This window comes from Phocoena sinus, chromosome 4 (genome assembly GCF_008692025.1).
Source record: "Phocoena sinus isolate mPhoSin1 chromosome 4, mPhoSin1.pri, whole genome shotgun sequence".
In the NCBI taxonomy this organism is placed as follows: Eukaryota; Metazoa; Chordata; class Mammalia; order Artiodactyla; family Phocoenidae; genus Phocoena; species Phocoena sinus.
In genome coordinates this window covers 29444314-29465131 of record NC_045766.1, presented here as the reverse complement: position 1 = coordinate 29465131, position 20818 = coordinate 29444314, and the positions used below count along the sequence as shown (strand labels likewise).

The 20818-nt window shown below is 40.5% G+C and overlaps 1 protein-coding gene across 2 annotated transcripts in view; it reads left to right on the top strand.

Moving 5' to 3' along the window:
- The window catches only part of WWTR1 (WW domain containing transcription regulator 1), a 133756-nt gene extending 113695 nt beyond the window's left edge, over positions 1 to 20061 (top strand). For both annotated transcript variants that reach the window (XM_032630667.1, XM_032630668.1), the window contains exons 5-7: positions 9975 to 10108; positions 11576 to 11688; positions 16644 to 20061. In XM_032630667.1, coding sequence (XP_032486558.1) covers positions 9975 to 10108; positions 11576 to 11688; positions 16644 to 16828 — 432 coding nt within the window. In that variant the 3' untranslated portion in view covers positions 16829 to 20061. The remainder of the gene's footprint in view (positions 1 to 9974; positions 10109 to 11575; positions 11689 to 16643) is intronic.
- Positions 20062 to 20818: the final 757 nt, after the last annotated feature.

The window sequence follows — 20818 nt, the reverse complement described above, 5'->3', positions numbered from 1 at the left end:
TGGAAGTTGTGCTGTGAGTTTGGACGTATCTGTTCTAAGCTGCCTGGAATCCTTTCTCCAACGTTTCTGGACATAAATTTTTAAAATACTGTGAGCCACACGTGCCCACAAGACTATAGATTATTCTGCTGTTACAGCTTAAAAACCAACACAATATTTGCTCAGTATCATAAAGGGCATGTTTACAACTTTACCGGAGGAAATGGAAAATTTGAGTAACTCGTAAGAAATTGAGAAACAGGCTTCGCAGTCCCTAATTACCCCTCTGAAAGAACAATTCCTTGACATAAAAACAGACTCTTGGCTTTATCTGAGGAGAGTATTTCGTTGTATTATTCATTTAAATATGAAGCTGGGGGACCTTCTGCCTCAAAGATGATTTTAACCTCGAGGGCTTCCCGTCAGCCCCCAGGGCCTGGAAGAGTCTTAAGTGAAGAAGCCTTCGCTCCCTCTGTGTTGTTGGGAAATGGTTATTATTCCCAGGCAGACTCAGCACTGCTTTTACCCCCATCCTTCCCTTAATTGAGGCTCAGTGGACAGGAGAAAGCAGCTTGTCAAACAAAAATGCTGACTAAGCCCGGCCTCTGGTTGCCAGGGCAACAGGGACAAGGGGAGAGGGCTTGGGCAGGAGGCCTCAGAATTCTTTTGGCAGGTCTCACAGATTTTTGTTGGGCTTGACAACCACTACCGGGTCTGGCCGGCCAGCTGGCCGGCCTCTGGCAGCCATTCCTGACCGAGGGCCCGGGGGAGGGACACACCCGGCTGTGAGCAGCGCTGGTCCAGGGAAGGTTCTGAGGTCTGTTTTTTGTCATGTGAAGAATAGCTATTTAGAGACGTTAAAAAGTGTCATATCATAGCCTAAGTAGTGGCTGCTTCATAGAGTCTTGCCTTCAGCACCTGGGGCTATAATTTCCTTTTAGAAAAGCATTTCAGAGAATTAGGTTTCAGGATTGACTGCAACATCAGAGGTCATGTTGTCCACCCAGGGTGTGGATCCCTGTAGAGTAACCTGGCTGTCTACGTTCATTCATTCATTTGTTCAGCATGCTCTAGGCACTAAATGCACAGCAGTGAATGAATAGGCTTGGTCCCTACCCTCAAAGGGCTTCCATTATAACTGCTGTCGGTGTTCTATTTGCCTACAAGTCCCAGAAATAATCCATTTTCTGAACAATACCAATTCTTTTAAAAGGGACCTGGGGCTTCCCTGGTGGCGCAGTGGTTGAGAGTCCACCTGCCGATGCAGGGGGCATGGGTTCGTGCCCCGGTCTGGGAAGATCCCACATGCCGCGGAGCGGCTGGGCCCTTCAGCCATGGCCGCTGAGCCTGCGCGTCCGGAGCCTGTGCTCCGCAGCGGGAGAGGCCACAACAGTGAGAGGCCCACGTACCGCAAAAAAAAATAAATAAATAAAAATAAATAAATAAATAAAAGGGACCCTTTTGAAAGATATTATAAATCAAACATATTTAAATTTTTTATTTATTTATTTATTTTAAAATATTTTTTATACAGTTTAAAAAAAATTTGTATTGAAATACAGTTGATTTACAATGTTGTGTTAGTTTCAGGTACACAGCAAAGTGTTCAGTTATACATATATATATATTCTTTTTTAGATTCTTTTCTATTATAGGTTATTACAATTTTAAAATTCATTTTTAAAGGTTTTTTTCATTTACAGTTATTACAGAACATTGGCTATATTCCCAATGTGGTACGATCCGTCCTTGAGCCTGTCTTATTCCCAATAGTTTGTACCTCCCACCCCTCATCTGTGTATTACCCCCAACCTCTGTACTGGTAACCATTACCTTGCTCTCTATACCTGTGAGTCTGCCTCTCTTTTGCTATATTCACTATTTGTTGCATTTTTTTTTGATTCCACATATAAGTGATATTGTACATTATCTGTCTTTCTCTGTCTTATTTCACTTAGCATAACACCCTCCAAGTCCATCCATGCTGCTGCAAGTGGCAAAATTTTGTTCTTTTTTATGGCTGAGTAGTACAAACACATTTTTTTAAATGGAGGCTCACCAGGTTTGCACAAATGCAAAGCAGCTTCATATTTCGGATCTTGATAAGATCAGAGGTACGAAGAAATATTCCACCTCGAAATCCATTCAGCTATTTTTCTTAAGTAAAGAGGAGACTATCTAAATTATATACTGTTTTCCTTAATTCGATTCTAAAGGATAACAGAGATTATGGAGCAACACAAGATTGCTATATACATCCTGAATTAAAAGAGCATGAAACAGGCCATGGATAATAATTATGGACTCAACAAATGTCTTCCCAGAAGTGTCAGAGTTTCGACAGTCTGAGTCTGGCAGCTGAGCTTGTGTGATGAGGTATTTCCAAAAGGGAGGCTCCAGGAAATGTGACAGTGAATTTCTAGAATCCCTTAGCACAGAGTTAAAAAGAAATTTACACTGGGCGTGTTTTTTTTTTCCTTATAAAGAAGGTAAATAATTCAGTATTCTGCCTCTGAAGTCCGGGGAAGTTTCGGCAGAGAGAGCAACTTCTCTGCACCAGAATAACTGTTTTAATGTTAGGATTTCAAAATATTGTCTTTTTTTTTTTTGTCTTTCATTTGTTTCTACTCACCCCACCCTTTCTAATTAAAACAGTACAATCTTCCATTTTTGTAGTATCCCTGGCCACACACACCTAAATCAAGCAGGCACCCTCAGAAGAGGTTATTGTCTTTCCTTTCAAGTACATTCCAGGGAGGGCCAGGGCTGGCCGGCGGGAGGCGCTCCCTTAGCCTGGGATGGACAGGGCTGCAGGATGCTTTCAACTGCTGTTGACTTTCTCACCTCCTCTCTTGATTTATTCCACAGGCAGGCTGCAGGCCAGTGGGGAGCTGGAAGGAAAGGAGGTTTGAAGTTTGCTTCCAGGAACACCTTCCTCTTACAGATGGGCCTTTGTCTTTCACACCCCTCCAGCTATTTGACACACCACCCCCTCCCCCAGCCAGTAGGAGAGGGTGCTTGTAAACCCGCATGTAATTATTCGTTTTAGGGAGCTAGGTGGAAGACCACAAACTCTGAAAGAGATTCTCAAGCCTTTATTTTGCAACAGTCTTTCCACCCCCAGCTTGGATGTAGAGAAAAAATAAAGTTGTGGTGGAGCAGGGTAGGGGTGAGGTTACCAGGGGCAGCTTTCCAGATCTTTCTGAAATTGGCCTTTAAAATCTGAACTTATAACTTTGCTGGATGTGCTTGTGAATTCCCAGGACACTAGCTCCACCCTTATACGTTGAAAAGGATCAGAGACTATGTCCAGTTCCATCTCTTTTCCAATTCAGAGAGGGAAACTGTGTTCAGGACAGTGAAACAGGCCACTTCATTAAATCCTCTAAACTGCCCGAAGGAGGGGGGGTTGGTATTTCTGTTTTATAGCTGGGAAAACAAGCTCGGAGAAATGAAATAACATGCCCAAGTCCCATAGCCAGTAGGTGAAAGGGCTGAAAATTTGAGGTCTGCCGACCTCAATCTTTGGCTTTCCTCTCTTTGCCACTGTCTGTGTAGTGGCTATGACAACAGACTCTGGGGCCAGATCCTGGGAAAGTTGCTTAGTCTCTCTGTGCCTCAGTGCCCTCATCCATAAAATGGAGACAGTTGGGTTGTCAGGAGGATGAAATGAGATATAGTATGTTAAAGCACTTAGGACAATGCTTCACAAGTAGTAAGTGATACGCAAGTATCAGCTAACATCTCCACCTCCTAAAACATTTAACACCATGAGTAAGTAGCTCATTCTAGTAACTGCCTCACTGTGCCAGGTTCTTGATAAATATGCTTTTTAATCTTTGTAACAGCCCAGCAAGATAAATCTTATGTCTTTTTTTATTTTTATTTTTCTTCAGATGAACAAACTGAAAGGTTAAAAATGTACTCCAAAATGTTATAGCTAGGGAGTAGCTCAGCTGGGATTTGAGCTTTCATCATTCTGAATCCAAGGACACTTTTTCTCCTGTGCCAAGCCCTGGTCATATCCAGTAGCATTTAACCCTCAACAACTGCTTGAAAATTCCAGTGGCCAGTAGCCCAGAGAATTGAGAAGCAGCCAGTTCTATCACTGAACGAACTACTAACTACAAAGCCCTCCATCAGATCTGCCTCCAGTCCGGGGTAGAAGGAATCTTCCTTCTTCCATGTGGCAATCAATAATAGTTTGAGAGGCGTGGTGTGCCACAAGTCTCTCTTAAACAGTCCCCTTGCTTCTTCGTAGGACATGACACTCTGACCGCTTCCTATCCTGATTTTTCTCCTCTGGTCACTCTTTGTAAAGATCGTGACAAAGTGTAGAACAGCCTTGCACGTGGAGTTTGGTGGGTCTAGAGAAGGAGTGCAGACGACTTGAGTTGGAAAGAAGGTTTGGAGCATGTAGATATCGGGGAGATAGACCCCACAAGGCTTGGCCCTTCTGCATCATTTTCTGTTGGAGTCTGTCTCCCCCTCTAGAATCCTTGAAGAGGCAGGACACTGTCTGTATTTTTCACTGCTGTATCCCTGTTGCCGAGAACAGTACCAGGCACCTGGTAGTCTCCATAGTATTATTTTTTTTAACATTTTAATTAAATTTATTTATTTATTTTTGGCTGTTTTGGGTCTTCGTTTCTGTGCGAGGGCTTCCTCTAGTTGTGGCAAGCGGGGGCCACTCTTCATCGCGGTGCGCGGGCCTCTCTCACTGTCGCGGCCTCTCTTGTTGCAGAGCACAGGCTCCAGACGCGCAGGCTCAGTAGTTGTGGCTCACGGGCCTAGCTGCTCCGTGGCATGTGGGATCTTCCCAGACCAGGGCTCGAACCCGTGTCCCCTGCATTAGCAGGCAGATTCTCAACAACTGCGCCACCAGGGAAGCCCTCTCCATAGTATTTTTAAAAAATAAATACAGAAGCAAATGAATGAATTGTTGTGGGGACTGAGGGAGACAGTTGACTGAGATTTGGAGCTGGGAGAAGGGGTGACGGCATTAGGAGAAAGCTTGACGTCAGCAGGAAGAGCTGCTTTGGGGCCGGGTGAGGAGTGTACTGTGAGACATGGAGTTTCAGACCCCAGCTGGATGCATTATTTTGGACTTCAGGGGTGGGAAAGGGGCAGGTAGTGGGTTGCTGTGGTTATGGTTGTCAGGGAAGGCATCCTGGGAAAGGTGATGTAACAGAACCCCTAAGGGTGGGGGGATATGTCTTGATGAAGAGGGACCCAAAGTACCGCGGACTTCAGGAAACTGAAGACTTGTTTGGGAGGATAGGGTGGGTGGGAGTGGAAGGGACACTGGGAAAGGATATTGCTGAACTGGAGTGGAGGTGGGAGATGAGACAGACCAAGGGGCTCAGGTATGCCTCCAGCTTAGCGTTTGATATCCTGCCTGCACTGGCGGGAGCTGGGGAGGGAGCACAGGGTTAGGGCAGCTGCACTGCCAGCTCTGAGTTGGAGACCTGAGTCTTGTCCTAGACCAGCCTTGTTCAACTGTCCCCCTGTTTCCACGTCAGTTCACTTAGTCCAGTGCCCCATCTGCAGCCTTTGCTTCTGCTTCTCCTTCAGTCTTGACTCCCTCATCTTGGTCAGACTAAAGTCAGTTGTTTGCCTTTCATTTCTGCCCGGGCAAGGGCAGCGGAGGTCACGTGGCAGCCAAAATCATACTGCATCTGGGGTTTAATTTTATACTTAAATTTAGTTTCTTTTTTTTTTTTCTTTTTTAAATAAAAATCCTCCTTTCTTTGGATGGGGACGTGTTAGTGAGGTTAGTTCTTTTATTTCCAAACCTTAGATTTTGTATTGCTATTTCAATTTATGAACAGAAATAGGAAACTGTTTTCATTCAAGAAAGGCTAGACCTTTAAAAATTCTAAATATGGGGATTTCTCTGGTAGTCCAGTGGTTAAGACTCCAAACTTCCACTGCAGGGGGTGCAGAGTCCATCCCTGGTTGGGGAAGTTCCACATGCCATGCAGTGTGGCAAAAAAAAAAAAAAAAATCTAAATATGGAACTATTATAAAACATAATTGAGCGAAATGAAACTTCTCACCATTCTCCACTTATATTAAAAATCAATTTTATGTTATACAAAAAGGTTTACAAACCGCTCCTTGGTAAAATTGAAAAAAAGTTATATTCTTAGCCTTGCCGACTCATGATGAATTTCACATTTGGTGTAATCCTTCCAAGGTGAAAGTTGGCCAGGAAAAGGTGTCAGATCACTCAAAGTGGATCAGTTCCATGTGGTAGTGTGACTTTTAAGATTGTTTATTTTTGTTTTTGCTTTTGTTTTGTTTTCTGGGATTGGAATACAGAGCATAAGACGATAATAATACTTAGTTAACATTTACTAAGTGATCTCGTGTGCCAGCACTGCTCTAAGTACCCTATATGTGTTACCTCATTTTATCACCACAGCTGCCCTATTGGGTGGATGCTGTTATTATCCTCACTTTACCAATGAGGAACAAAGAAATTAGGTAACTGGCTGGGAGATGGCATGGCCAGGGTTCAAATCCAAGCATTTCGCCCTGGAATCCCTGCCCATGACCACTCTGCCCTCCTGCCCATCTCCTGTGTTGGGAGCAGGAGAAACACCATGGGATCATTTCATTAGGATGGAGTTTGAGCCTGGCTAGTTGGGATCTATACAGTAGACTGTTGTTTTACTCATACTTGTGGTTGAAGATGAGAATTGAATGATCTTAGTTAAGTTTTCCTTTTATTATTAATTATAATTTAAAATATTTCCATTTGAATTCCAGCAATATTTTTCATTTCTTCGTTGAGTGAATATTTATCAAGTGCCCACTATATGCCTGGGTTGTTATACACAGTGGGGATACAGAAGTGAACATGACAAATAAGATCCCTTTCCCCTCTTTACATTCTAAAGAGAAAGACAGACAGTAAATATATAAGTTGCCATCAAGAACACTGAATGTAATCTCTGACGAGATGGCATCTGTTGAGGCAGACATCAGTGAGGGAGTGAACTTCAGGAAGATCTGAGGAGAGTGTTCCAAGCAGAACGAACAGTTGGAGCAGGTGCCGGAAGTGGGAGGAGCAGGCGCCGGAAGTGGGAGGAGCAGGTGCCGGAAGTGGGTGGAGCAGTGGGGAGGGAGTGAAAGAGTGAGGGGGTCCTGTCCGAGACAAAGGAGGAGACGTGGACAGGGCTGTCAGGCAGGCTTTGTGGGCCACTGTCCAGGTGGGATAGGGAGCAGGTGGGTTTAGAGCCAGGGGCCAACATAACCTTCACAGTGGCTGCTGTGACTTAAGAATAATCTTAGAGTAATCTCGAAGAAAGTGTTGCCCCCTCGGAAAAGTTTCTAACTCAGACTGGCCTAATTTATATTGCAAAGTTAGTTTTCAGGTATATTCAACACCTTTTCTGTATTCTCTCTCCCAAGTTAGTCATTCGGAGGCGAAAATGATAGTGCGAGCCCCCTGCAGGCAGAACAGAGCATTGCCTCTTATGATGCCGTGGGGGTCAAGTCCTCAAAGTAGTTAGGGAAACATCGATGCTGAGGAATGGAACTTCAGTTATCTCTCATTTTAAATAGAGGGGACAGATGTGGAATGGCACCATGAAACATTTTCCCTGATATATAATAGTATAGGTTCTTCCAGCTTTGGTTATTATAAATAGTTCTTTTGAATTTCATTTATATATTTAGCCACACACAAGCATTCTTTTAAAATGCATATTGTATCTATTTGACTTATTCCCAGAGTAATTTAAATGAAGAGGAAAGCTTAAAATATCAGAAACTAGATATTTTTATTATAATTTAAACGTTTTATTTTCATATGATATATCATTAGAGATGACAAATAATTCATATATACATTGTATCTATATTTTTTTCCCCAGTGAAGTTCCAGAAATGATTCTTTATTATATTGAAATGCAGACCACCTGGAAACTGCAAATTCAACTAGTGTTCTTAAGATATATGGTGATAAAATTGTGTCACATGTAAAGAAATGCAGCAGTCTCTTCAAGCTGTATGTTTAAATGGGTATCCGTTTAGGGGTACACTCCACATTTATTCAGAAAGTTTGGAGAATTGGAATATTCTAGGTACAGTTGATTTTTTTGGTTAATGAAGGTTATTGCCCAAAGGATCTTTGCATTTACAGTTTATAAAGGACTAGAAATTATATCATTGACTAGCTGTCTTCAGACTGTGTGTATGAGTCTGTTTGAGAGGTTGGTGGCCTCTGTGCTCTTCACACCAGGTCCAATCCCTGTTATTCTTGTGTGTGAGGCCTCCGGGTAAGCTTTGGTTGGAAGATAAGATTTCTAATGCACACTGCCTACCACATAAAAACAACTATAGGAAATAATTCAGTTTTTCTAGATTTAGTCAGAAGGTACTTCCAAGATTGAGATTAAAAATCCCCCTTAAAAAAAAAACAACAACTCCATTTTTTGGTTTGCTTTTTACAGATTACTGAATAAAATTTGTTAGTTAAGTATTTGATTATTTGCAATCCAAATGAACAGAGGTGAACCAAGAGCCCTGTCTAGACAGGGTATTTATTTCAGTATAAGCTGACAATGCAGTTTCTTATCAATCAGGTCTTCATGGTTTATAAGAGTTATGCTACCGTAACTCCTCAGAACAGTATAATGAACTCTAATAACCGAAAGTTTTTATGGCCGATGATTTCACTAGACTTGTCTAGACAGCAGTTACTCTCTAAAATCATTGTGTGTCGGGGCTGGAAGGGATCTAACACAGACACTGTAGCTTAGATGGTCTAAATATTCTGTTTGCCATTGTAGCCATGGTTTTGGGGTTTTGAGGGATGGTGAGACCAGTGATTCAGCCTGCGTAGTGGGAAACCGATAGGCATAAATATGCCAAGGGCCTAACTTTGGTTTTGGATGCATGTATAAGTATATAAAAGTATTATTCTCTGGAAACAGCAGTAAATTTGAAAGGAATTTGATGTCTGGTCATGTTTGTCAAAATGGGAGAGACTCCCTAGAGGTTATATCTAGAGAAAGTAATTGCAATCAGATTTGTAACCTTTTGGATTGACTCTCCTTGGCAAAGTAACGCTAGCTTAAAAAAATGCTAGTGTTTTAATTTTTGCTAATGAAATCCACGTGCTATCGAATAGTTAATTGTCAGTGGGATTTGGTTTGGGTGTGCATGGTTCCCCAAACTTCAGCCATTTTAGTCAATAAAATAATTAGTAACATAGAAAAACTGGTTGACTAACAAGCTTTTAAACTGGTTGTTCTGCTCTCCTGGTTATTGATATAAAACTGCCAGATGTGACAATGCAGAGCCAGAACTCTGTAATCCCACTGCTTTACTGGCCTATAAGCGGCAAAGACCAGAATGTACCTGCTAGTCCAGAGGAGTACAACTGCTTTGATTGACTTAGATTTGGTCTGAGCACCTGGGGTAAAAATAGCCTTGTCTCTGAGAAAGTGTCTTGAGAGGCCCTTATATGATTTGGGTTTCTTTAGCGGGGGTGGGTGGGTACGCGGGCCTCTCACTGTTGTGGCCTCTCCCGTTGCGGAGCACAGGCTCCGGACGCGAAGGCTCAGCGGCCATGGCTGACGGGCCCAGCCGCTCCGCAGCATGTGGGATCTTCCCGGACCGGGGCACGAACCCGTGTCCCCTGCATCGGCAGACGGACTCTCAACCACTGTGCCACCAGGGAAGCCCCGATTTGGGTATTTTAAGCAATTGGATGGGTTAGATAGTTGCTATGTAAGTGCCTTGAGGGCAAATATTGCATGAGCTTCTCATTAACTTTGTGAATGTGAGAAAGTGACATATCTATAAGATTTCTTCAGATAAAGAACACTAATGATTTCCTGATGATTTTGACATATGAGGAATAAACGTAAAGCGCTTTTGTGTTTGGTGAAAAGTTTTTATGCGAAGCATCCTTTGCTCCGATCCTTATGACAATGAAAGAATCACTGTTGCCTCTCCCTTGGACTGTCACCTCTCTGTAGGAAGCCGCCCTCTGTAGACAGCTCCCCATGGAAGCCGAGACTCTAGCCACGGTTCAGGCTGCTGTCAACCCACCCGCCATGACTCCAGACATGAGATCCATCACTAATAATAGCTCGGATCCTTTCCTCAATGGGTAAGTCAACATTTTAGGGCCACTTATTTTTGCTTTCTTTATTATGTGGTTTACAGTATAACAGATCTTTGTTTATGTTGGGAAAAGCTGGGGAGCTTGGAGGATGGGGTTAAGATAGAGGGAGGATGTGGAGGGAGGTGGCAGGAAAAAAAAGCGGAGGAAGAAGTCATCTACCTTTTTAAAAAAAATCTCAAATTCAAAAATTGGTGCTATGGCATGGAGTAAACCCCTAGTCAATAATTTGAAAATGGGAATAAACTTAACGATTTCAGTGGGATGCTGTTGTATAGTAATTATTTAGAAGAATCTGTGGTTTTATGTAGCCAACAGGGGATAAAAAGCATGTCATGTGGCAAATAAGGGAGCAACACAATTAAGAGGTGATGTTTGTGGCGAAATGTGAATAAGGTCTATAGTTTAGTTAATAGTATTATACATTGTCGATTCCTGGTGTTGATCACTGTACTGTGGTTGTGTACCATGTCCTTGGGGAAGCTGGGTACAGGATGCGCAGGAACTCTGTACTCTTTTTACATCTTCTGTGTGATTCTAAAATTATTTCACAATTTAAAATTTTAATTAAAACAAAAAGGTGTTGCTTTAAAATATGAAATATATGAGCAGAAGGAAAAGGAGATTGAACCAGAAATATCTTCATGAGTAGAAGTAGTCAACCTTAATTGTAGCCTTTTAAACCCAAATAAAAGGCAGTTTTCTATTCCCTGTGTCTTTTCTGCCCTTGCAGAGTCTTCTGGCAAACAAGCAAATACAGTTATGAAAGTTATTAAAAATAGAGAGAGAGATGAAAACAAACAGTAATGGAAATAATGAAAGAAAGGTGTTTTTAAATGATTGATTTAAAACTACTTCAAACGTACAGAAGAGTATAAAGAATAACTTAAGATTTACCCATGTACCCAACTCCCACATTTTGCATATTTCCATAGATCTTTTTTTTTTTGAATAAGTATTACAATTAATACTTAAACCCTTCCCCACCACCACTGAAATCCATTTCTTTCCCGTCTTCCCTCCCTAGTGGTAGCCACTATTTGGAAATTGATGTGTATCCATCACACCATATTTTTTTCTTTTTTCATCACACATATTTTTATATTTCTTATTGCCTGTTAATGTCTGTATCCAGAAACAATATTCAACTTCGTTTTCGGTTTTGAAAAAGTGTACATAAATGGTATCATTCTCTGTATGTAGAATGGTGTTCAAATTGTTGTTTTGAGATGAAAAGGGAATCGGTGTCCATTTAGTATGAATGGCCAGTATTTTTTTGCTTACAATTTATTAATTTCACTGACACAGGGATATATGTTTCAAAATTAAAAGGAAGTGCAAAGTCCACCTCCCTTTGTTATCTGAAGATCGGGTAGATTGACAGAACTACACTAGTTGAGGATCTTCATGACTGTATTTTAATTTTGAAATTTCTTTCTGTCTTTTGCTCTGCAGGGGGCCATATCATTCGAGGGAGCAGAGCACCGACAGCGGCCTGGGGCTAGGGTGCTACAGTGTCCCGACGACTCCGGAGGACTTCCTCAGCAACGTGGATGAGATGGACACAGGTAGGAGCCAAGCCTGCGAGGCCTTGCAGTAGGTTTGCACTTTTAAATCGTCTCTTTAGTCATCTCAATTCGTGTTTTTTTTTTTTTTTTTTTTGGCTACACCGCTCAGCATGCGGGATCTTAGTTCCCTGACCAGGGATGCAGCCTGTGCCCCCTGCATTGGAAGAGCGGAGTCTTAACCACTGGACCGCCAAAAGGAAGTTCCCTAGTACTCTCAATTCTAAAATCCAACGAGAGACACTTAACCTCAGCAAAAACATAAACTAACAGCTGAAAAGCCACTGGAACCCAGGCACTATTAATAAACTCTAGCCCCTTCCCCATAGTTTATACAAATATAGTTTTTTTTGGGCTTCCCTGGTGGCACAGTGGTTGAGAGTCCACCTGGCGATGCAGGGGACACGGGTTCGTGCCCCGGTCCAGGAAGATCCCATATGCTGCGGAGTGGCTGGACCCGTGAGCCACGGCCGCTGAGCCTGCGTGTCCGGAGCCTGTGCTCCACAACGGGAGAGGCCACAACAGTGAGAGGCCCGCATACAGCAAAAAAAAAAAAAAAAAAAAAAAAAAAAATATAGTTTTTTTTTTTTAATTCCAGGAGTAGCCTTTTATTTTATTTATTTATTTTTAACATCTTTATTGGAGCAAATATAGTTTTATATATGGGCACAGGATTTTAGTTTCTGCTTTTTTCTTCTCTCTCCCTCCCTCCCTCCCTTCCTTCCTTTTGCTTATCCTCGCTTCATATAGCCCTTTCCTCACAATTGCATTAACATACCACTGTCTGCTTTGCCATTCTTCCACAATGGAATATTTATGCTTTTTTCTAGCTTTTGGCTGTAATGTACAGGCCACCAGTATGCAAATTTTTTCATGTCATTAACTGCATTTGGGAAGTAATTGGCAGTGGGCATTTGGAAAGTTAAGCAACTCAGAGGATTCTAAAATGTCAGCTCCAAATCCTAACATGGTAACAGTGAGTGTCCTCCCTCAGCAGTTAAATTTAACATAGTTCCTGGCCTGCCCTGCTTTCAGGCTAGGCCTCAGCTGGCTTCCTGGTTACCTCCTTTTCACCATTTCTCTAGGAGCGATGCCTCCAAATTTGGTCTAGACTTAATTATCAAAGTCCTAAACTCCCAGAAGATATTCTGAAACCAAAATTAAATGACAGCTAACAACAAGGACCTGCTGTATAGCAGAGAGAACTATATTCAATATCTTGAAATAACCTATAATAGAAAAAAAATCTGAAAAAGAATATCTATATAAATATCTATATATAAATATCTGTATCTATACCTATATCCACATCTACAGATGTACAACTGAATCACTTTGCTGTACACCTGAAACCAACACAACATTGTAAATCAACTATACTTCAATTAAAAAAGAACACCCTGAAAATGGACTTAAAAAAATTAAATAATAGCTGATATATCCCCTCTTTGGAGCTGTTCATGCAAGTTTCTCCTCCATCCTCACTGTTGAAAGAAAATCGTTCTGTGATGAAATGATTGCTTTCCCCAGTGCCGTTGTCCAGAGCGCCCGTGTTTGTTACCCTCTGCTCTTCGATGACTGCACTTCGTGCCCTAAAACTAAACGATTGGTCAGACAAAAGTCAAACTCGGCCAGAAGGTTGGAGCAGCTGTTCCGGGCTCTCCGTGCAGCCCGTCATCTCCTTGTTGAGAGAATTGCACAGACTGTCTTGTGAGGAGTCACACAGGAATAGTTTGAACTGTTTGTTTTGTTATTCTTCAATTTATTACCTCCCTCTTCTTCTTGCTTCTCCCTCCCTTCTCCCTCCCTTCCTGCTTCCCTCCCTCCCTCTCTTCATCCCTGTCTTTATTTTTCGGTGTGAGATTTATCTTGCCCTCTTCAGACCTGCCTGATGAAGTGGCTCCTTCCTGTGTTTAATAATTGTTTGCTTTCATCTTTTAAACACTGGGAAGCCAGTAAAGATAAAAAGCAAAGTTAAATAAGAAATGACTCAGGAGATCTAAATCCAAGCTTGACATTTAAAAATAAAAGAAGATGGATTCTATTCTATGGCTTTTTAAAATGACATTGAGTGGAGAAGTAGGGAATGTTTCTGAAGCCAAAATGTAGAATTAAGTGGTGTCCTGAAAAGAGCATAGTCATTGCAGTCAGGCAACCTGACTTGGATCTTTGCTTCTCTACTTCTTAGTAATGGCTTTGGGTAAGTGACATAACCTCCCAGGGGCCTCAGATTTCTCACCTATAAAGTAGGAGTAATGTGCTCATCTTGTAGAGTTGTGAGGGCTCATGAGGTCACAGAGCTTGGCACAAAGTTGTGTTCTCCTCTTCTCCTCCTTCTAAGAAGGATGAAGTAATGTACAAGTTGGTCTTGTTAAATGTTAGGGTTCCGGGTTAACCTGGTGTAGTGAGTGTCAGCCTGTTGTGTTTAGGGTCACATCTGGGAAGCCTTTATAGGGAGTGGGCATAAACCCCCTCAAGGGGAGAAATGTAATTACTTTTTCAGGAACAAGATGAGGAAAAGCTGAGCTCAAGTGTGGCTGGCAAAGATCTAGTAGATGCACTGATCACATGCTGACCACATGCTGAATGGGAACAAGCCAGCTGAACACTCCCTTTGCAAAATACACATGGAAACAACAGCTGGACATGGTGTGAGGATAGAGTAGAGGGAATAACAGGAGCAAAGGCTGGAAGTCACCCACCTTCCAGAATATTCTGTAATAATCACACCCTTTTAAGAATTGCTTGGTTTTTTTTTTGTCTGTCCCACTTTTCACTCATTCATTCATTCATTTTTATTATCTATGCAGATATGCATCCTTTATATTTTAATTGAGGTATAGTTTCTGTATAATATTATATAAGTTACAGGTGTACCATACAGTGATTCACAATTTTTAAAGGTTTTACTCCATTTATAGTTATTGTAAAATATTGGCTATATTCCCCATGTTGTACACTATGCCCCACTTTTTAAATGGATAAAACTGCAAAGACCCAAAAAATTACTACGAGGTTGCAGAGTTGCTCCAAAGAGAGAGATTTTAAGATTGTTAACCTTATTGAAGAACCTTAACTAGTCTCCTCATGCTTTCCATGCCCGAGGAGAAAGGATAAGAGGAATTCTTTAAAACAGAGAGATTTTATTTGGTTAAAAAATGAATTCTTGACTTATTAAAAAGTTAAAATGGGAAATCAGTAGAGATGAATAATTCTAACTGGAGATGAAGACAAAAAGACATCCAGCACTTTAGATCGGCTGATTTTTCAGGGCAGATAGTTTTTTTAAGCCTCATTTCCATTTGTTACACTCTAGTGGGTAGAAAAAAGTTATTTTGGATTTTCTTTTCTAAACTAATGTTTTTCAAGTCAGTAACACAACAGCACTGAGGTCATGTTGAACTCAATTTAACTTTTAAAATATTGCCTTTTGCAATGAAAATCCTATAAAATAGTCCTAAGAGTCATTGATATTTTATGAGTTATAGAAAAGCCATCAAGTTTTACTATCACCAAAATGCAAGTTTGAGTATTTTTCCCTCATCACTCAGAAAAATGTAATTTTTCTCCTTGGAAAATGCATGTGGTTAAAATGAGTTTTCTCCTGTTTTGCTCAGAATAGTGAAATTCCTAAGCAGGCTTTTCAGGAAGGCAACCGTACTTGTAGGGCACAAAAGCTAATTTAATGCGTTTCTTAAAAGTGATTCCATGGTGAAAGCTGGCCATAGTTTTCAATGCACTGTGAGGTGTGACTGTGAGGTGCATTTCATCCCTTCAGAAAATTGGTTGGGGTTCTTGGTATAAGCGAGTTGCTCTGATATTATGTCATTAACTGTGATTGAGTTCCCAGGTTTTTCTTCCTCTCAGCACAATCAACAAGCAATGCGTTTTTGTATTTTCCTAAGTGTGTATGTATGAAAGGAGCCCAGAGCCATAGATGTGTGGCAGATATTATATGGCACCTAACTCCAATTTGTGAAGGTGCTATAATCCCAATTTCAGACAGGTGAAGTGTGTCTAAATAAGGTTACACAGCTAAAAAGCTCCGTCTCCTGGCACAATTGTCCGTACGTTTTCTCCTATACTATCATTCATGAAGAGCATGTATTCCACATGTTATATCCCGGACACTTAACTTTCCTCTGGAACAGCATTCTCTCAACTAGGTTCTATAGACTCTAGTTCTATTAGGATATAAATTCGGCCAAAATTGCATTCGATGATAAAATGGCTTTAGGTCATAGTGGCTTAAGCAAAATATATCAGACTTCCTTATTACAAGACTTCTCAGAACCTTAGTAAGCTCCCATGCATTGTGACTCACATGCATTGTGAGAAGCGTAGATACTTGCGGGATGTATGTGTGTGTGGAGTGAGGGGGGTGAATGCAACACCCACTCTCTAAAATACTTTGAAAATGACCCCTAGAGTCATCAATGAAGATAGCTTTTTAACAACGTGGTTAAAAGAAACTCCTCACTACTCTCTTTGAACATAAAGAGGGATGATATGGGCAAATTTGAGCTTACAGTTAAATCATTGGATTATAGCTCTGTGATAAGGTTTTTATGACAGGCAGGGCCTCTCTACTCAAACCAGCTCTTCATGCCTTTGTCATGGGAAGTCATTGATTGTAGGTCAGATCCACAGCACCCTCATTTGCTCCTTTCCTGTTTCCCTGGATTTACCCATTCTGGACAGTGTCTACCCAGAACAATGAAAGGTTCACCTGGCATCTCTGCATCTCTTAGGAGTGAGCATCTCCAATTCAGTTTCAATAATGTGGAAGCTGAACTTTTGCACAGAGATGAAATATTTTAGACCTGCAGCAATAAAATCTTCTGGTGGAATGTAGACACAGTGGAAATGAAGATGAGAGTTATGTTGACACTTGAATCTGTCCCTCTTTCAAGAGCTCTAAAAGAGAATTTAAATGGTTTCATTTCATTCTGTTATAGGAGAAAATGCAGGCCAGGCACCCATGAACGTCAACCCTCAGCAGACCCGCTTCCCTGATTTTCTTGACTGTCTTCCGGGAACAAATGTTGATCTAGGAACTTTGGAATCTGAAGATCTGATCCCCCTCTTCAACGATGTAGAATCTGCTCTGAACAAAAGCGAGCCTTTTCTAACCTGGCTGTAATCAGTACCACTGTAGCTTGGATGCAGCCGTGACCTGACATTTCCTGGGCCTCTTGGGAAGAGCGATGGAGCAGAGCAAGCCTGCAGGTGTGCCGCTTACTGCCTCCGTGACGCATGCTCCCTCCTTTCCTTGTGGCCAGTTTAATCATTGCCTGAAGTTGATTGACAGTAACGTAAGTTAAACATAAATAAACATTCTATCTTCATTTTCTGCAAGCCTGCCTTCCTATGATGGGTTATGCAGAATTGCTTCTCTGCTTTCCTTTCTGCTGCCCCATGACTAAGCTTTATGGGTGTTAGCTGAAATTTATACATCAATTGATTATAAACCATGAAAAGCTGACCACAGGCAGTGACTTCTGACAGGCGGCTCGGTCCAGGAAATGTACACAAAATTCAACCTGATTTACAGTTTCAAAAACTGTATTGATGACATTAGTACCAAATGCTTTAAAAAATATTTAACTTGAGCTTTAAAAATCATTGTACAGATAGTAAAATTCTGCTGTTTGGAATACAATGTAGTCTGGGATCCGTGCTGGTTCTGTTGGTTCTTATTACCCTGTATTCACAAAGGCACACACAGTCCTATTGTAGTTTATCCTTTAGCATTTTACTGCACGGCACCTAGCCAGCTAGTCCTTCCAGCAGGAGAGTAACAGCAGCGTTAGTCACAGCTCCTACGCTAAGATCTTATGAAAGAGACCAGTTTGGTACTAATTATGAACATCTATTAAACAAAGTTTTTTAAATTACAAGTTGGATTTTTTTTTAAACTGCAGCTTAGAACTCAAATGTTTATTTTATGAAGCACTGTCATTTTGTAGCTGATGACAAAGGGCAGTCAAATGTTTTTGACAAATCAGTGACAACTGTATCTGTCTTTTGAAACCGTTCTGAAAACATCAGGACCACATCGCTTTCAACCTGATGGCACACACAGTAAGCTGTTGCTTTTAAAATTCCAAAGCCTTGTCGGTTTTGCTTCTTTCAAGATTTCAAGGGTTTAAAATAATCTTATCTATGAAACTGTTTGAAGGATGAAGCAGATCTCTGACTGACATGTAAAAAAATGCCCCCTGAGGGTGTATGGTGGAGACATGTTTCTGAAGTCACTAATGTTGATTCCTAAGTATATTATCCTAACCTTGTTTGCTACAGTTGGTATAAAAAGGCATGAAATATGTACTCAATACCTCTTATGTAACCAAAACCGTTTTTTATTAGCTTTTAAGGACTGAGAGAGAGCATTGGGTTTGCCTGGCATGCACCCTGCCTGCATTGCCAATGAAGTCCTCAACTGTTTAATATTTTGAACGGACATTATTTATAATCTATGAATTTAATATCTTTTTTTGAGAGACATTAATAATGCAGGTCTCTGAGAGGAACCTTTCCATTCCCAAGGGGCTTATTTGCTGGGGATCTGAGATCCTTTTCGATCTACCAAAAGATAGATGGCAGAATACATCTTATCTTGTTGGAAAGAAAGCAAGTGTAAAGGTCAGAGATGAAGTAGTAAAGTTAGGGAATATAGTGGAAAGGCTGTTAGGTGTGAAATGGAAATAGACAAGCTATAGTACCCCAAAAGCAAGACGAGCAGGTGGTATGAGGTGCCCCCAAAGAGCAAAGCAACAATTTTCTCCTACAGTCCTTGTACCAAAAGACTGTTGTAGAAGAAAAGAAGGCTTCGGTGCACTTTATGTGGGAGAAGGAGGGGCAGGGCTAGTGTTGTCCTGTCTACGCTGATGTTAAGTGTGTAGGCGGACAAGACCATAAACCTACCATTGCTTCCAACACAATGAAGTGACTTTTTTCCCCTGAAGGACCCATGGTTTCTGTTCCTCTGATTCCTTCTCTCTCTCTCGAAGCGCTCTGAGAGAGATGGGGGTAGATGTTTCTTTTGCTACTAAATTGGAGGGAGCACTATTTCTTTTCCTCTTGTGTTAGCAATAATTGCAAAAAGCATTGTACATTCTTTCTAAGAAAAAGCAAAAAAAAAAAAAAAGACTCAAAAACAAGGGACCTAGTAAAACTGAGCAGTGTTACTGTATTTTAAAAAAATATTTTTATAGACTCATTTTCAGGTTATTAAACATAAAAGAAACAGATACCCCTCTCTTTTTAAAGCAGTTAAAACATCGATGATTTGTATTATCAATTTTTAGACATAATTTCCTAGTAAGCTTGTGGCATTAGAAAATACTAGATGAATTTTTTTAGTGAAATTAGTTGGAACATTTATTAATGAACATAACAACTATTTTTCCAGAATTAAATATGGACCCTGACTACGTGTTTACTAATAAATGAAGCCAGATATAATTTTTGTTGTTATTTTTAAGGCCATAAAATATGGCCTTTGTTAAAGAACACTAAAGCTAGAAATCTAAAGTAAGAACAACTCTTTAAAGGCTCTTTCCTATTATTGTAAGTGTTAAAACCCCTGCAGAATTCATGATAAGGTGCTATTTATACTATATTTCTTATTATAAAAGAACTGCCACAATATCTCATCTTTTTAGTCCTAAATCAATCAATTTCAACATTTCATCCAATAATTTTGCCAGAGAAAAGGCAGATTAAAAATTGAAATTGAAAAATAATTTCAGAGATCTTTCAAGGTTTTTATTCCCCCTGATAAAAGACATTTTCTTGAAGTAAATACATTGTCAAAACTTATTTGCAATTCTATGAAATCTTAGTAATTGTTAGCGTTTCACCATAGAATTTAGGATGTGAAATGCCATTTCTTTTCACCGATTATACAATATACATGAAAACAGAGTAAAACATTTAGCTTGCTGGGATGCTGCTGACTCCAGCTTGGGAGAAAAGCTCTCTGTAGAAGAAGGTGATCTGGAGTGAGTTCTGTTAGTGACAAGTTGTGTTCTCATGACATAATTGGAAAGTAACTTCCGAAAGTGCCACTTTTATGAAAAATAAAAGCTGTTAAAAGGAAATTGTAGATTAATTTAATTGGGAAAATGGGTGATTGACAGAGACCGTTTCCCTAACACACTACATCATTTATGTGTTAGTATTTTAACTTTTAAAAAAATTATTTCTACATTTTGTAATATGACATATGTGTGTTTATTTTTAATTTAGATTGCTATACATACAGAAAGTATGCAGAAAAATCAGTCAGCTCAAACCATTTTAACTGGAGTTTGGTACTGGTTTTTACTTCTCTGATTCTGTATAAGAAAAATAAATACAGTTGAATTTCCACTTGGAGCCTTTATCTCGTCATTATTTGTGTGTGTTCCTTTTACTGAGGGCTTTGGGTGGTACTGAAGAAAGGCTTATGTAACCCTCCTGGCAGACAATGAAAGAAATAAAATTCTGTAGGCAAACATTTTTTTGGCCCAAATGCCTGGTCTTAAATATTCTAAGTATCCACAGAATTCTGGTTTCTACTTTATTTGAAGTAACTCATTGAGACTTTATTTGAAGTAACTCAATGAGACTTTAAAAACTATACATGTATATGTATATATATATATATTTTTTCTAAATCACACAGTCCTTCCAACACCCTCATAGATTTGACTGAGACATCAGAACTATAGGATTCTTAGCCGTTCCTCTGTTATTAACAACAAGCTGTGGCTTCTCGTCGAAACTAAAAAACAGCTCATCATTCATTCTGAGTGTAGGCTTGTGACAGTATATTTTCTCCGTCTGTTGAGTCCCTTGATTCTTGCCATGGTGATACCTTATGAGGTGAGGGCACTCCTAATGGCAGAGTGTTTTTAAGCAGAAGCATTCAGCTAAACAACAGAAAGAAGAGATCCTGGTGGACACAACTTAGCCACAGTCCAGAGTCTAAGTCTCAAGCATCGTTTTAAAAGCTGTATTTCATCATCATTTTTTTTAAATTTACTTTTGGCTGCATTGGGTCTTCGTTGCTGTGCGTGGGCTTTCTCAAGTTGCGGCCAGCGGGAGCTACTCTTCGTTGTGGTGTGCCGGCTTCTCATTGCAGTGG